This window comes from Hyalella azteca, unplaced genomic scaffold, assembly GCF_000764305.2.
Source record: "Hyalella azteca isolate HAZT.00-mixed unplaced genomic scaffold, Hazt_2.0.2 contig1648, whole genome shotgun sequence".
Classification (NCBI taxonomy): Eukaryota; Metazoa; Arthropoda; class Malacostraca; order Amphipoda; family Hyalellidae; genus Hyalella; species Hyalella azteca.
The window spans coordinates 16,613-35,197 of NW_025931952.1; the positions used below are offsets into that span (position 1 = coordinate 16,613).

The 18,585-nt window shown below is 39.7% G+C and overlaps 1 protein-coding gene across 1 annotated transcript in view; it reads right to left on the reverse strand.

Annotated features, from left to right (window-relative positions):
- Window positions 1–16,928, reverse strand: part of LOC108671375 (lysosomal acid glucosylceramidase) — a 29,354-nt gene extending 12,426 nt beyond the window's left edge. The window contains exons 1-3 of the mRNA XM_018158915.2: window positions 16,809–16,928; window positions 15,564–15,806; window positions 14,955–15,090 (exon numbers count right to left, since the gene is read on the reverse strand). Of these exons, the coding sequence (XP_018014404.1) occupies window positions 14,955–15,090; window positions 15,564–15,806; window positions 16,809–16,848 (419 nt within the window). The 5' untranslated portion in view covers window positions 16,849–16,928. The remainder of the gene's footprint in view (window positions 1–14,954; window positions 15,091–15,563; window positions 15,807–16,808) is intronic.
- Window positions 16,929–18,585: the final 1,657 nt, after the last annotated feature.

Here is an 18,585-nt window from a genome sequence, read left to right on the forward strand (position 1 = left end):
TGCGTGCGTGATATGTTAATAATATCTGCAGATGACACCTGCTAATGACAACTGCATTTTTCTAAACGTATACGATGGCCTTGAACCATAAGTTTGGCATTGACAACAGTGGCTGACATGCGTTCGATTTCCCACGATAACGGGTAATCATTCCTTGGCGAGAGTAGCAGCCTCATGTCGCTCGAACGGCCGGTTGTCGTAATAACATAATATAACATAACATAGCTGAAGAGTAGGCCTGATGTAGCCTGTCGCCGATTCTTGTACTTTTCGCGACTTGTCCACAGGAGATCGAAAAACAGGTCCTTCAACCGGATCTTTTCCAATACTGACTATAGTTTGAAATAGCTACCAAACTTCCACCGGGTTCGATATGGTGCTAGGCATATCAAGTAGGAACATATGTTTTTCCATAGCTTTATCTAGTCCAGTGGTTCCCAAAGTGGGCGATATCGCCCCCCTAGGGGCGGTGGAAAGATTTTGGGGGGCGGTAAGGAAGAAAGAGGCGTTTGGGGGGCGATAGGGGGCGGTAGTCCGAAGTTAGAAGTTCGAACGTTTGTTTGACGATTTCTACACAACACGTGCAGCACATCATGACTCCCAGCGATGGTTTTTTCCCCCAGATCTGTTTTTTTAACCTCTCCTGGGTTTACGTCTCGGACAAATTAACGGCCGGACTCGCGGCCGGTCTCACGGCCAATTTCCAAATTCTATGATCAAGGAATAGCTATACGTATACGGATATACGTAAACGGCTCTTGGTTAAACTGGCCGGTAGAAAAGCCGGTCGTTCCTCCTGTATCTGTATAACTCGCGAACAAAAGCAAAATAGAAAAATTGTCGCAAGCAAAACATCACTGTTGAGAGGTTAGGTATTTATATACAAAGTTTCGTTGAAATCTGTTCAGTAGTTTAGAAGAAATTTCTTGATCGCCGTGAATTTAAGCGACAAATTCCGGAGATGCGGGCCGAATATAAAGGAGTGTGAAATCAAGAATGACTGTGAAATGAAAAAAAAAACTCGCAAACGAAGGTAAAATCGGAAATTTTTATAAGCCAAAAAAATCAACGCTTGGTAGTTCGTAATGTATATTCAAAATTTCGTTCAAATCTGTTCAGTAGTTTGGAAGAAATTCTTTGATCACTGCGAATTTCGGCCTTTATCGCAATATAACTCACAAATAAAGGTAAAATTTGAAATTTTTTACAAGCTAAAAATTAACGTGAGGTTATGATGATAATATTTTCAAAGTTTCTTTGAGCTGCGTTCATTAGTTTGGGAGATATTACTTGATAATTGAATTTGGAGATTGGTCGTGCGACTGGCCACGAGTTCGGCCGTGAATTTGCCCGAGGCGTCCTAGGTTTCTAGTGCTGAAACAGTTAAAACAGCTTAAAAACATATTGGTTCACTAAATGGATTCTATTTGTGAAATACACATTTGTGTTTAACATTTATCTATTAAAATTGCAGCGTACTAAATTTCAAGAAAGAGGCGTATACATGTGTCTGTGGGGGGCGCTAGAAGTTCACTAGGGAGCCAAAGGGGGCGCCAGCCTGAAAAAGTTTGGGAACCACTGATCTAGTCTGTTCTTGAACGAGTTTATACTCGGAGTGTCAACGATGTAATCGGGGAGGCTGTTCCACTGCCCAACTTCCACATGTCGGTGATTCGAAGCGTCTACATGGTAACGATCTATTCAACTTGCTCCGATTACTTTCCGCGCATAGGAGACGTGTAATTAATTTAATTTGAACTTATAGTGTTATTTTGCAACGGGGTTACTCATGAGGTGCAAATGTTTGACATCTTTATAATATAACATATAATAATGATCGTAAAAACCGGCATTGCAGGGGTCGGGTGCTTACCGTCAAATTAAGACGTTTGATTTTTTAATGAGGGAATCGGTTTGTATTTAAACGGATTATTCATACTAGATAAATTATAAAGTATGACGTTAGGAGGCATGATGAAAAACATGATGAAAATTTGGTCAAATTTTGTTTCACAATTTACAGCAACGAAAGTGTTCTTAATAACATAATAATGAGCTCAATTTTACAGCCTCTACCGAAGACAATGTAAATGGCGGGTAAATAAATCTAAATCATTGAGACACCATGCAATGCTTAAAAACGCTTTCAATTTAAGCGTATTATGAAGCTTTCATCAAGTAGAATAGTACTTTTATTACTTAAAAATGAGAGATAGAAAATTATGTTACAATTCTAATGAATAAATGTCATTGTGAATATTAAAAGAAGTTAATTGTATTAAATTCCGAAAACAATTTCGGAAATAAAATGGCCTATATATGAATTCCAAAATGAAATTTTCTTCTCATTGAATAGAACATAGAAATTGAATAGAATAGAAAATGAATAGAACTCAGTCAACGCAAGTAAGACGCACATAAAAGTGAACTCCTTAACAAATGAACTAAATATGTAGATCTAAAAAAACAACAGAAGAGACATAATTCAGAGCAAGTGTGAAGCACAATGAAACAAAACATCAGAGGAGACCAAGATAGTTATCTCTTATCTTAAGATTAGATATCCATTTAATTTCTAATAAATATATAACGTAGAGCAACATCTTTATTTCAGTTTAGGATTAAGGAGAACATCACATATAGCTAAGTCAGCCTTAGAAACAGTGTGGCACACACTCGCACGGCTCCGTGGCACCGCGGACCCTTTCACACAGGGCGGGAAATCCCGCTGGCGTGAAAAAAACCGCCGCGAGATTTCCCGCCGAACCTCAGCGGACATACGAAATGTGCACTGCTATTCACACACGACGGGTATTCACGCGGCGTGAAATTTCACGCCTGACGACCGCGTGTGTCAAGCTAAAACTGCGGCGGGATTTCCCGCGACAGTTTAGCTTGCAATGGTATTCAATGTAATCTTTCACACGGGGCGGTTTTTCACGCCGCTACCTAGTGTGGTACAGACATTGGGTCAGCGAGAGTGTGAGAGTTAAAGTTTTTCAATAGCAGGCACAGCGTCTCTCATCATCGTGCTGTTGTGGGTTAATTTGACCTACACTCAAGACAATAATTCACCAAAACTTTCGGCAGACATTCGACAATAATTGAAGAATTTTACTTCAATTTTCCAAATAGTGTGGCAAATTCACCTTCGTGTGGCCTTAATTTTACTATATTGTTAACATAGCACCTCCTTTTCTTTGCTGTCTTTTATACAGCAAATATATAAGGAGAGCCTTATTTTCTTTGCTATGAGCAGCCATTTATAGATATAGTTCACAAAATTGAGGACCACATATTACGGAGAACAGAGCTGCAAGTATGATAAATTCCAGCGTGAAAAACCGCCTCGTGTGAATAGTAGCGCGGGAAATCCCGCGGCGGTTTTTTTCACGCCGGCGGGGTTTCCCGCCCAGTGTGAATGGGGCCTAAAAGGCCGCTTTCACACAGGGCGGGAAATCCCGCCGCGGGATTTACCGCGCTATCATTCACACGAGGCGGTTTTTCACGCTGGAATCTATCAGTCTTGCAGCGCTGTTCTCCGTAAGTGGTCCTCAGTTTTAGGCTGCTCATAGCAAAGAAAAGAAGGCTCTCCTTTTATATTTGCTGCATAAAAGACAGCAAAAAAAGAGAAGGAGGTTCTGGGTTAACAATATAGTAAAATTAAGCCCACAAGAAGGTGAATTTGCCACGCTGTTCTGAAAATTAAGAAAAAATGAAGTAAAATTCAATTATTTCCGAATCTCTGCCGAAAGTTTTGATGAATTATTGTCTTGTATGCCAGGATGAGAGACGCCGTTCCTGCTATTGAAAAACTGGCTTTAACTCTCACTCACACCCTCGCCGACCCACTGTCTGTACCACACTAGGTAGCGGCGTGAAAAACCACCCAGTGTGAAAGATTACATTGAATACCATTGCAAGCTAAACGGTTGCGGGAAATCCCGCCGCAGTTTTAGCTTTACACACGCGGTCGTCAGGCGAGAAATTTCACGATGCATTAAAATCCGTCGTGTGTGAATAGCAGTGCGCATTTTGTATGTCCGCTGAGGTTCGGCGGGAAATCCCGCGGTGGTTTTTTTCACGCCGGCGGGATTTCCCGCCCTGTGTGAAAGGGGCCTAATAAGGCCCCTTTCTTCTGCATGCTGTTGTGAGCGTGGCAAATTCACCTTCTTGTGGGCTTAATTTTACTATATTGTGAACCCAGCACCTCCTTTTCTTTTTTTGCTGTGTTTTATGCAGCAAATATATAAAGATATATTTCCAAAGAGATATACTGTTACATAAACATAGCTACAGAAACATAAACATGGACAGATGATGCGGAGAACAGCGCTGCAAAACTGATAGATTCCAGCGTGAAAAACCGCCTCGTGTGAATGATAGCGCGGGAAATCCCGCGGCGGTTTTTTTCACGCCGGCGGGATTTCCCGCCTTTTGTGAAAGGGGCCTAAAACTTGTTCAAATAGCGATGTACTTTTGCCATTGCCTGTGTCAAAAGAGAAGGGGGCGTATCAGTACGTCAGCTTTCTGTTCGAGCTGCGGATAATATAGTGTATCTTCAATTGAATGATTTGCTGTTAAGTACCTCAATTTTAATGTACCTCAACATTCTTCAGAGTTCAGAGGAAATCGAGCCAACGCAAACCTGCAGTATTTCAAAGAAGATATGAATGATGTTTGACAATTTTTAAGAATTTCTATGAACGGATATAGCATAACATTTAAAATCTAAAATTGTATTTTTAAATGCTATATAATAGTTTAGCTCAGGATATTACTGCGGTAAAATTATGGACTCTTGATATTAATCGGCAAATACTACCTTAAAGTCATAATATTTTCGATAACATATCGTTTACGTCAGGGACTAAGAAATGCACAAGGAGCTCCGCTTCTAAAAAAAACTAACATAGCTTGTGTGAGCCGCAGTGAGGTTTAGCGAGCTCTATAGAGAGACGCGCAGGAATAAGGCTGCGACTTCTGACGTTCAAAGGCACAAAACTCTGGTAGAGAAGAATAAATGCCTGTAACAAATAAGCTGAGTACATCACAAACTTAATTTTCCCTGTGATTCACTAGTACTTATCAACATCACACTGTAGCTGCGCAGCTCAACAGTCTCTTGTCGCTGGGTTCCGCTGTTTACTACGGGAGTGTGCCGATTGTACTCTCTCTCATTCTTTTAGCTGCCAGCATCGGGAGTGGCCACCCGTTATGCGCCTTGTGAAATCTCGGATGTAGCTGTCTGTGTTTTCCTAAGCGGATGATTATCGTCAGCCGTCAGTGTTTCACAGGCTGAAAATTGTCGTCGGCCGTTAGTATTTTCCAAGCGGATAATTTTCGTCAGCCGTCAGTGTTCGCCTGACTGAGAAATCTTGTTAATTAATGGTCAGTGGTCACCTGACCTTGGAATTGTGTAAACCGTCGGTGTTCCCTAATGTAAAATAAAGTAATTCGTCCGTGTTTATCTAATGGGAAATACCGACCTGACCTTGGAATTGTGTAAACCGTCTGTGTTTACTGTTAACTAATGTAAAATACTGTAATTCGTCCGTGTTTATCAAATGGGAAATAACCGAAAATCGTATGATTACCTAATGTAAAATTTTGCAATTCGTTTGTGATTACTTAGTGGGATATTCTTAGCCGTTTGTGATGTAAAATTTTGCAATTCGTTTGTGCTTACTTAGTGGGATATTCTTAGCCGTTTGTGATTACCTGGTTATTGTTCTTAGCAGTTAGGGGCATTTTTTTAAGCCCTTCGTGTTAACCTAGTGTACGGCAATTTTAGGCCGTCTGTTTCTTGGCTGTCTAATGAATTTCTTGGAATTTCTTGGCTGTCTAATGTTTACCTAGTGTAGGATATTATTTTAGCCGTCTGGGTTTCTTAGCCGTCTCGTGTTTACTTAGTGTAGGATCTATCTTAGCCGTCTGTGTGTACCTAGCGTAGGGTTTTTTAACTGTCCGTGTTTATAAGTCTGGATATTGTGTTCTTTTAGCTTCCGTAATAAAGATTCATAACGTAGATTTTAACTTCATTTTTCTGGCCTTCTACTAGAAGCTTTGGCTTTGATTTATTCCACTATCCCGTCGGGATAGCTAGTGTATGCTGATCTCCCGCAACACCACAAAATCCTAGTGATTTTTCCCTTTCCACCCGGCTATATGATGGAAGTTATTTGATGTGCTTTTTTGTGTTAATTGTGCTTTATGAACCTCTATTATAGTTTCTATGCTACTAAAATAAAAATATCAATTAATATTAAAAATACTGATCCGGGACTCCAGAGTCCCGTCAGGGCTCCCGGTACATGTATTAATCGAATAGCCATCACACGCGATCCTTTGTATTATGCTCCAAGATCTGTACAATATGCACTTACTAACAATAATAATGTAAAATAAAACGCGTCTTGCAGTAAACATTTTCGACTTACAAAATTAACACAAAAAAAAAAATAAAAGAATATCTTTTCAGCATAAAAAGTAGCGGATTTTTTTGCTATGCTGATACAATTGATACAGTGTAAGAGCTAATCAGATATTTATTATCAGCAAGTATATCGAAAAAAATAATCTGAATTAAATATTAATTTATGACGTAGGATAATAACTTTGGCTTATGTGACAAGGTGAGATAAAATCATAACTGAATACATCACATTTCCTTTATCGCACGCGCATTTGCACGCTTCCCTAGCTACTTGTGAAACTCGCCAAAACAGTTTTTGACGTTGCAACAAAGATGAACGGCACATTGAAAACATTTGGATAATGGACGTGATTCCACTTTATCCAGGGAACAAACTTCACAACGACCACGAATGTTCGTGAACAGGGGCCAGTGAAGAATACTATTATTTATTTTTTGTCACAGAAGAAGGCTTCCCCTTTTGTACACTTTTCAAATTAGTCTGGAAGTGAAGCATATCAAGAAGATCATCATCAAAAATGCAAAAAAAAAACACCGAGGGCACACGCAAATTCATGATTTAATTTGAGATGCTCGACAAACTCATGGACAATTGATTTTACTTCTTTTTTTCTCCAATTTTGTGGATGTACACCTATCGCAGGAGTCTCGGAAGCTGCACCAGTAGGTATAATCTCGGCTTGTTCATCCAATTTAATGATTATGGGTTCATCTTCGGCTTCCGCATCTAATCTGTTCACTATATGAATGGTTTCTGTGGGGTCTCGATCATCAGGCTCAATGTCGGTATCTTCGTAAATGTCAGTATCAATTTCGTCCAACAGATGAAGTATTTCATCGGCTTCCAATGATCGATTGGCCATGTTTCAGGAAGGAGTGCTCAAGTCTGAAAATAAAATAAGTTATAAAATAAAAGTGCCGAGGTATAAAAAAATGAATGAAAAATCTAAGGGACCAGTAAGAATTGGAATTCTCACTAGTATTTCTACCTAGTAACACAAACGACACGCGACTCCTACTGGGACTATCAGGTCCCGGTTTTACTCGCGGGACTCAATTGCACGTCGTTTTCCTAATTTATATTTTTTTCATTAAAAACAGTCTTCCAAATACATTTATTTGTTATATTTCGTTAGAACATACATTTTTACACAAAATAAAACAAATAGTAAGGAAATCCATGTTGAATGTAAACAGTTATGATAGAATATTCGGGAGAAAGAGGAAACTTACTGTCTTTCTCAGCCGGCTGATGCAATTGCCATAGAAATCCCACTGGGTGAGCCGGTTGCCAATTAGTAATTTTCTTGAGGTGTAAAAACGAACGTAGAAGTCCCGTTAGGTGCCTGGACCGAAAATTCCTTGTTGTATGTATTTTAGAGCGTGAAACTTGAGGCGGGACTTGTGAGTCCCGTCAGTGGGGAAAGGGTTATCTCAGGACGCGGCGTGGAGTAAACGCTCACACTCAGCCCACTCCAATCATTATCATTGTACTATGACTATTACCCAGCCTAATTTGTCATCTCCATTCACAGTGCGGCCAAGCCTAATAGCGCGAAGAATATTCCGTCCCCAGTCCTCAGATCAGATCTTCCAATTGGCATGTTTTTATTCATGCCAATATAGAGAAAAAATAGACACTAATTTCGATAGAAATCAAAAAATGTAAAAGTTTTGTGAAAGTTTGCATTAGTAAAAATCATTCGCTGAATGTATTGCAACGAGTACTAGATAATTTCGCGCTTTGCTTGTATGTTGTCATTTAAACGTCAAGTTCATTACTTTTTAATTCTCGAATAAATCTTCAGATGAAGTTGCTGATATAATGGATTTAAAATTTCACTATTTTATTCATCACTTAGAAGCGTATTTGTAATTGGCATTGCCCCAATGTATTATTACTTGGAAGCTCAATAATGGAATTCAATTCACTGAATGTGTATTTCATCGTAGCCGCATTTCATCTTAGGCCTCGATATGTCATAATGATAATGTCTAAATGATTATTTCAAATTTATAGGATTCCGGCAAAACTTTTCGCCGCGATTTTATATCAGAATTAGGCTGACGAAGTGTAGAGCTGGCGTGCAGCCAAGCAATTTAGAGGGAATGATGAAGATATGCAGAAATTCCAAATCGGCTGCAGATGAAGATAGATTTTCGCATGTAGATGAATGTGAAGTACGATGCGACGAGTGTCGCTATAGTATAGTCCGTCTATGAGGCACGGCACCTCTCAATACTTGCTGCTCGATCGATAGCACTGCTGTGCATGCGTGACTGCATGCGCTTATGAGATAAAAATGGAATCAGCACAATAAGTCACCTTTCAAAGAAATGCACACAAATTTTGCAAACGAAATTCGCAGAACATGCTCAAGTGTTCTTCTGTAAACGTATATCAATGTTTCTTTTAGCATAGCATAGCATTGTGTGAAGTCGGCGCTGAAGAATAGGCCTGATGTGGCCTGTCGCCGATTCTTGTACCTTTCGTGACTTGTCCACCGGAGATCTAAAAACAGGTCCTTCTACCGGATCTTTTCCAAACTGTCGATAGTTTGAAATATTTACTAGACTTACACTGGGTTCAAAATGGTGCTAGTCATTTTAAGTCGGAATATATATTTCTCCAAAGCTCTATCAAGTCTGTTATTGAACGCGATTACACTCGGAGCGTCAACGATGTAATCGGGGAGGCTGTTCCATATGTCGGTGATTCCAAGCGAGAAGAAATGTTGTCGCGTGGATGAGATGCAACGCAGTTTTTTGTTTATAGCCGTGGCCCCTGGTTTTGGTTCTTGTTTCAAATTCTAGTAATCCTTCGGAGGGCTTTGTAAAAAAGCGGACCTCAATAGCGCCCAAGCCCAAATGCCCAATACTTCAATGAGCTCCCCACGCAGACATCGATAACAGAGGCTTTGAAGCTTCATAAACTTTAATCTATCTTCATAGGACTTGCCTTTCAAGCCTGGAATTATCCTTGTTGCACGTCTTTGAACACTCTCCACTAAATTGTTGTCCTTTTCTAGTTTCGGTGACCACACGACGTTTCCAAACTCTAGGTTCGACGGCCCGACAGCAACAAACAACTGCTTACAATTCCATAGATTTCTCTTACAATTTCATAGATTTTCTTCGATTAATTTAAACAAATTTGTTAAATCTCTGACAATGTTCTGAGTACAGTCGCAGAAAAATGATTTGAACTTTGTAACACATTTCACCAAAGACAAAAAGCACAGGTAGTGTGGCCTCTTTCAACGAAAGCTCACAGGGAAGAGTTAACTCCTACAAAGAGAAATACACAACTTATACAGTTGAAAAGATGGAGGTGAGAATCATAAAATTCCTTACTCATATTGAAAATATTATATTTGGGACAAGAAGCTGATGATTGTTACAAGACACTGATGATTCATTCATTTTGTTATTTCATTAGACTTTTCATTGCTATTAGAACATAAATTTGAATGATCACACTCATACCACAAATGATTATGTTATTCTTCGAAGCTGAATTTTTATTTCGTTCATTTGCTACCATGCAGAAGACAACAATAGCTCCTGAAGAGTCAACAAAATACCGCCACATGCGAAAGCGCCATCGAAAATATTACCCAAACATTAGATTCAACGATCGATGAAAAAATCCTGAAAAACACGACAGTCACATCCTAGGGCAATTTCAAAAGGCACTAGTTACGTTTACGTTTACTGGAAGGAGGATGTTCGATGTTAAAACGCAATTTATTGATGTTGATTTCTTGATGTGAGTTGCAAAATTAACCGGCGGTAAAAGAATTAATTTCTGCTTGAAGATCATCTTCGAAACCAGTGCGCTTGGTGCAGTAATTCTTCACAACAGTGGTCAGTTGCATTCACAAATCAGAGAAAGACTCCCGCAAAAATCTCCAAACAAATTAATTATGATAATGATGTATAAAATTCTTAATATTCCTAAGATAATTTGAGTTGGAAGATTATTATTTGAGCGTTATTCATAATTTTATTTATTTACTTTTATTTTTACAGTTCACAACATTTCTTGCATATGTGTTGGCAACCTTCCTCTTTTCTTCATATCTTCATGCGAAGATTCAAGCTAACTGCTGTCTAGTACAATTCAGATACAGCCCCCAAGTCAGATTCCGTACGACTGCCAACGACGCCACTCTTCCCTTTTTGTCCGCTACATCTGCGTTATATGGAGTGTGCCGTTCAGCGAGCGTCTCGTCTGAGGTGGCAGCCTTTTGAGGTGCATGGGGGCTTCAGCAACAGCTCATTTACTCACTGAGGACGGGTCTCAGCGGGAGCTGAGGAGAGGACCGGTTGCTGCAGGTTGGTTGTCCGTCACTGAAGCGCAGGGTGTAGTGGCAATTTGTAGCTGCCCCAAATAAAAATTAAGAGTGGAGCACCTATGTTTTTAAGATGGCTATAGGCGGACGCCACAGGTGGAGCAGCTATGATTTATACAGAGAATTAAGGGTGGCGTGCACCACCTTTGCCACACCTATAACCTGCCTATGGCCCCCCTACCCGTAAAGCTCTTCTTCCGCAAATAACTACCCATTGGCACCAGTGGCACATTGACGAGCCACCGATGGCCACTTTTTAAAATGAAGTCTTAAAAAATTTTTAATTTAGTTTCTAATCCGATGCTTATATATTTACTGACATAGTTCCACACAATCAGCATTGTAGGGGCTGCGTACATAGATCTACCACGATAGTACAAGTAACAATGTCAGACATGTAGCGGGAACAAATTTTCAAAGTACCATACACATACCTCGTGATAAATCGAGTTGAAGAAACTCCTTGCCTGCAGGATTCGAACTCCGGTCTCCCACACGCGAAGTAGAGCGTCTACCGTTGAGCTATAGGAGAGGACTAGGCTCTAGAGTAATTTTAAAATATTTGACTGAAGTATTGCAAGTATTAATTTCATCGAATGACAGAAGTTAGTGCTACCACCGTGATGATTATAGATGGTTCCATCAACAATTTTATTTGAACATGCTGCTACATTCAAGTAAACAGCCACTGAAACAAACTCCGGTTATTCGTAACGAACGATGGTTCAGCTCAGAGTAAAGGCTACGGAAAAATGCTTAATAAGCATCGAAGTTTCATAATGTGAACATTACACCAATTTTGACAGCGGTTTGATTCGAAATATTTTTATCAAGAATATTCTTGCGTGAAATAAAGAATTGATATCACTCGATTATTTTGAAATTTCAGGCGTGAATTACCTGCTCCACTTCATGTCACTATTATTCTCTTGCATAATCTTTAATATTTTGCGTCCAAAAGATACCAGGACCACTCTAGTATAAATTTAGACTTAAAATCGAAATAATTATCGGACTGTATAAGCAAATTTCCCTAAATTAAATTCCACTATCGAAGTAAGCTATAGAGAGATGAATTTTTATTCGTATCCCTCTGCGTAAAAATTATACCTTTTTGACGAGCAAATAACCCGGAAAGCACATATTTCAAGCAGGACATGGTAAAGATTGGTAGGAAGCAGGTCATAGTTAAGATTAGTAAGATTACTAGGAAGCTCAACGCCGACTCCCGTAAACCCAACTTGTGTGAACGTGTGCTTACTCGACTGCCGGCTCATGGCTGTGCTTGGGAGCCGCCGAGCCGCTCTGCTCTAGAGATGCCTTTTACCTCTACAGACTACGTTGACGTGGCTTTAGAGTTTAGATAAATGAGGCGATTTGAAAATATTGTCAATATTATATAACACACTTAATCGATCCATACAATTTATACTTAATGATACAATAATTAGTCTGAATTGATCGCAATATTTCCAACACAGCCAGTTGGCGTTTTCGCAAAATTCGTAATAAATTTACTCAATATCTCGTGTGAACATAAAAAATTGGATTCGCTGTCATCTTTTGAGAAACTATTTTTTGCAACAAAAATGTTCTATTGTTCTGCGGACAATTTATATCAGAAGCAGTCTGATACATGCCCAGTGGCTTCACTTTGGTTTGGAAAATTTGTGAACACCTTGCTTCTATCTGTCAGTTTTACTCGTACCTACTGAATTCACGCTAAATTTTCTTAACAGAACTTAATCTTAAATGCTAAGCACACAGAACGTTTCGTCTCAAAACGCCGAACGAACGTCAGAACGCCAAGCACAAGTCATGGTTTCGTCTTAATCTCGAATGACCTGCAACCCAAAAACACCTTTCTACGTTGGATAAATTACAGTGGCAAATACCTTCGTGCACTGTGCAGTTTGGGCAAACGGTTATATTTTTGAATACTATGCGTCTCTATGCATAATTTAAATCACTTTTCCTGTTAAGTTTGTGTACTTACATACATTAAAATACGATTTTTCAAGTGTACGAATATTTATTTCTCCCCACTGTACAAAGTTTCGTTGAAGTCTGTTCAGTAGTTTAGAAAAAATTTCTTGATCGCCGCGAATTTAAGCGACAAATTATCCGGCGATACGGGCCGAATATAAGGAAGTGTAAAATCAAGAATAACGGTGAAATGAAAAAAACTCGCAAACGAAGGTAAAATCGATAATTTTTTATAAGCTAAAAAGCCACCGTTTGGTAGTTAGAAATGTATATTCATAAATTTCGTTCAAATCTGTTCAGTATAGTTTGTAAGAAATTCTTTGATCACTGCGAATTTCGGCCTTTATCGCAATATAACTCACGAATGAATGTGAAATTTAGAAATTTTTTTACGAGCTAAAAATCATCGTTAGGTGAACATGAATACATGTTCCAAGTTTCATTGAGCTGCGTTCATTAGTTTGGGAGATATCACTTGATCATTGAATTTGGAGATAGGTCGTGCGACCGGCCACTAGTCCGGCCTTAAATTTGCCCGAGACGTCCCAGGTTTCTAGTGCTGAGACAATTAAAACAGCGTAAAAACATATTGGTTCACTAAATGGGGTTCTATTTGTGAAATACTAATTAGTGTTTAACCTTTATCTTTTAAAATCGCAGCGCACTAAATTTCAAGAAAGAGGCGTATGTTTTTATATGTGTCTGTGGGGGGCGCTAGAAATTCACTAGGGAGCCAAAGGGGGCGCCAGCCTGGAAAAGTTTGGGAACCACTGTATTAAATCATGCCGTTTCCGCCGGTTATTTGCCGGATTCACTAAAACGCGCAATCATGATCCTCCCCAAACCCAACACTTCACAACACAAAGTCCAAAATTACAGACCCATCTCCCTGCTAGACATCCATCTGAAGCTTTTAGACAAAATACACAACAATAGATTATACGAACACCTTACCTCATACCTCACAACATACATAACACAGGACAACACGGTTTTACGAACCATAGAAGGACACACACAGCACTAACCACATACTAATGTCATACTTAGCAAAAAGACACTCCACTGACATAGTGCCTCGCAACGTGACCAAAGCATTTGACAAGGTATGGCACACCGGACTCCAATATAAGGTCATCCATCTCCACCTATCCTTCACCAAAACAGCTTCAGACTACCTTACAAACAGAGCAGCTTCCATAAGAATGGGTAATCACATAGGTCCCAACACTACATATCCACACAGGTGTCCCCTCCTAAGGGGCTTGTCTCTCCCCTACACTATACAGCTACTCCACCCACGACCTCCCACCACCACTACACAACACAGACTACATAGCTTTTGCAGATGGCATAGCACAAATAACCACAGGACCTGGCATCAAACCACCCACACAACTACGCAGCAAAACAAATACAACACGTACTACGGCAGATCAACACCTTTGAAAATAAATAGCTCATTAGGACAAACACAATTAATTTTAAAATACTCCCCATCAATAGGCGAAACGCTTCTGACATCTTCATGGACAAAACCCATTATTCGTCCATACACGAACAAAGGAACAGTTTTATGTTTACACTTTACTATACTAAGCTTCAGTTCCCAAATAACGAAAAGAAAAGCAATGGCCCTCATCAATCTACACAAAATACGCAGATTTAACCACCTCCCACCCAACATAAAACGCACCTTATACCTCTCCTTTGTCAGATCATCCGTCATTTACACCCCGATACCGTTACACACCCAATCAATATCATCCATATCCAAACTGCAGACAGTAGAAAACAAAACCCTCCGATTAATCAAAAACACACACTGGTCCGACTTCACGACCTCCCGAACACTACACGAGCAATGCGACATTCCTACAATGAATACAGTCCTTCACCAACAAGCACGCAAAACTTGGTCCACCATCAAAACATGTGATCCCCAGCTCTTCAACCAACTCACATTCACCCCAGACGTCTCAGCAAGGCAGAACCGATTATTCAAAAGCTCCAAATTACACCCACCTCCACCCTTGTACAAATTATTACACAGCGGACAATGCTACAGCCGGACGGCAATTAAATGAAAAACTATAAGCGAAAAATAATAGTTTTTTTAATTATTCCCTTTCGATTAACATATGAATCTGGAAATTTCATCCAAAATACATCTTCACCTTAGGAGTTGGTCTTGCGTAACTGGACTCAGCGACAAGACATTGAAAGCCGCGGAGTCTGTCACTGCCCCGCCGAAGCCCAGGATCGCCTGAGCTTCGATGTCGGTCAGATCAAACCAAGCGTCATCGCTGTCATCTGCCCGCCAAGATTAAGACGATGTAACCTTATTTTTCATTCTGGTTGACAGGCATCATATATTTTACCCGCTAGAATATGACGATTATGACCTTTATGCTAAAAAAAAACGATTTTATGACGAATATGACGATTTTGGCCTTTATGGTCTTTAAATATGACCTTTTTTTTCGGTTGTCAGGCACATTTTCTGGAGCTCGTCAGAAATTGAATAATTTTTTTTAAATTGGACGAATGTGAACAGAATGCTAAATCGTTTCTATCGTTAATGTAGTCTCTTAAGAAACGAAAAGTAGAGCGACAAAATATAGTGTACCTGTCATTGCTATGGCGAATCCTATCAAAAATTTCAATAATAATCTACATTTCATAGAATCGTTAAAAACCAGCTTTCTACTTGTATTGTAACACATTTACTCAAACAGATTAAACCTTATGACATCTTAAACGGCTGTAAACAAATAATAGTTTACCAGGGGATCCTGCAGCCTGAAACTCTGCAACAGTTTGAAAAAATCTGTGTTGTTGACGGTCCGACGTCACGTCGAGAAACAAAGGGTACTCGGGAGCGACTGGAGTGAGGAAAGTGTCGCAGTATGTAGCGTTACACAAGCAGGTGAACGAGAGCTGTTCTCCTGAGGGTACGGTGTAGTTCTCAAGCATGTACGGGACACATGGCTGCTGCACTGACTGACACAAGCTCACGTCCAGCAAACCTGAGGGTAAAAGTTATTATGTGCGAGTTAACTCATATAACAAAGATTCCATAGGTAAACCATGCGCCTTATTTAAGACTGATAGAGATCATGGAACACTTAGGCCCCTTTCACACAGGGCGGGAAATCCCGCCGGCGTGAAAAAAACCGTCGCGAGATTTCCCGCCGAACCTCAGCGGACATACAAAATGTGCACTGCTATTCACAGACGACGGCTTCTCACGCGGCGTGAAGTTTCACGCCTGACGACCGCGTGTGTCAAGCTAAAACTGCGGCGTGATTTCCCGCGACAGTTTAGCTTGCAATGGTATTCAATGTAATCTTCCACACTGGGCGGTTTTTCACGCCCCTACCTAGTGTGGTACAGACAGTGGGTCCGCAAGAGTGTGTGAGAGTTAAAGCCAGTTTTTCAATTGCAGGCACGGCGTCTCTCATCTGCATGCTGTTGTGTATTAATTAAATTGCATTGCATACAAAACAATAATTCATCAAAACTTTCGGCAGACATTCGGAAATAATTGAAGAATTTTACTTCATGTTCTCTTAATTTTCAGAATAGCGTGGCAAATTCACCTTCTTGTGGCCTTAAATTCACTATATTGTGAACCCAGCACCTCTTTTTCTTTCTCTGCTATCTCTTATGCAGCAAATATAAGAGGAGAGCGCGGGAAATCCCGCGATGGTTTTTTCACGTCGGCGGGATTTCGCGCCCTGTGTGAAAGGGGCTTAATGGCTTTCGAACATGTAATTCCATTAATGGACCGCAAAGGAGAGAACCTTCGATGCGTATAATAACATGGAAACATCTGCTGTTCTGTTTAGAAACAGACATAGACAAACACAGAAACAAACATTTTGGATTCATGGTAAATATAATTCATTTGACATCGAAGTCAAATTGCAAAAGCGTCATTGATTTATATAAATAAGCTAGGTATTTTGAACACAGATTAATGAAAATTTCGCTCGCTGAGAGTATAAAGAGTATATACGCTCACTTACCAAATATGAAGAAAACTATTCCAATCGTCCCCATGTTCATAAATTTTACTCGGTAACACGCTGTTATGCCGAATACTGGCCTATTAATTTATCCGAAATAATTGTTAGTCAAAACTGCAACAGAACTGAATCTTCAGAGGGTTTATGAAAGCATAGTTGCAACATCGACACGAGTTAAATTTCATTGCGTCGCAGAAGATATCGCAATGAAGTAGTTAGCTATCTAGGCTTAGGGGTTTTTTAAACGCATTGAAAAATCGTAGTTCATAACGTTTATCGTGTACTTTACTCTCTCCGAGATTGTGATTTACATAGTGCCACGATTGAAGATTTTCAAGAGATCGTTATTGCATGGGTCAGAGAGGCAGCCAATCCGTAGGTGAGGTTCAATTTCATAATCAAGGAACTGAACAAGCACCAGAGCCCAAATGATCCCAGTTGAATCGTACTGTATAAAAATTTGAATTATCCTGAGTGAATCAAATCACGAACGCATAAATGGGAACAAATGGCGTCTAATTTATCAATCTCAATGGGCATTATGATCGATCGTAAAGATCATCCACCGCAACGATGCAATTTTAAAATCGATGGGCAAGTAGTAAATTTATGCACTACCAGTTATTAGAAACAATAAAATTATCAGTCGTGATGATGACACGATGGCGTGATGACATAAGCTCCATGAATGAACTAAGGCACCTTAAACTCACTATACAATCGTGAAGTTTTGTCGCTGATTGATATAACTAAGCAGGGAGTTTTTCTGTGGATGTTGCGGATGTTGAGGCTCTTTGCTCATAGTGTCTTATCAATAATAACCAATCCTAAATTTATTAATTTTTGTAACAATCTATGATTAATAAGCATTTGTTGGTAATGGTTCTATAGGTGGAATATTTTTCTTATTCCTAACTTTTTTTCAACAAACCGCAATGACGTATTGAATTAACAACTATATACGACAATGACCTAGATTGAAATGCTAAACCGACAACGGCGACCTTACTTTTAAGAACCTGATAGCCGTAGGTCTTGCCTATTTGATCTATATTTCATGTCCTAATTTATTTTCACTTCATGTTTCCGATTTTTATTTCTTTGGAAAGGGTGGAAACAAACGTTAAAAGCTGCGGGCAGTGAGAGTCTCTTCGGGTGCTGTCTAGGTTCAGCAACACAAAAGAAAATTAGGTGACAGGGTTGATAAAGATCGGCTTATAAGCAGCACTTTTCATACCATACTCAATAAAAGTGGCTTGAGAGCTGTCCGAAAAGTATCCGATATATAAATATTTGTTTTTCTGATATTTATTGACAACTCGCTTACGAGCCTACAATGCGTCATTACACGATACGAGCCGTTCATAAATTGAAAAAAAAATATCAAAGTTGTTTGTAGTATTTTATTGCACATGCACCTTCAGCTGATGCTGACTAACCCTCAAAAACCTTCTGGAACTGACCTAACGGCAGCGAATAATGATACTGTTTGAGTAGTTGATTTATAACAGGCAGTCTCTAGATGCGTGATATGTTAATAATATCTTCAGATGACACCTGCTAATGGCAACTTCATTTTGCTGAACGTATATGATGGCCTCGAAGTAAAAGTTTGGCATTGACAAGAGTGGGTGACATGAGTTCGATTTCCCACGATAACAGGTAATCATTCCTTGGCGACAGTAGCAGCCTCATGTCGCTCGACTGGCCGGTTGTCGTTATCTACTGGTTTTATGTGATGCATCAAACCCTGCATCGAAGACCTTTAATAAATAAT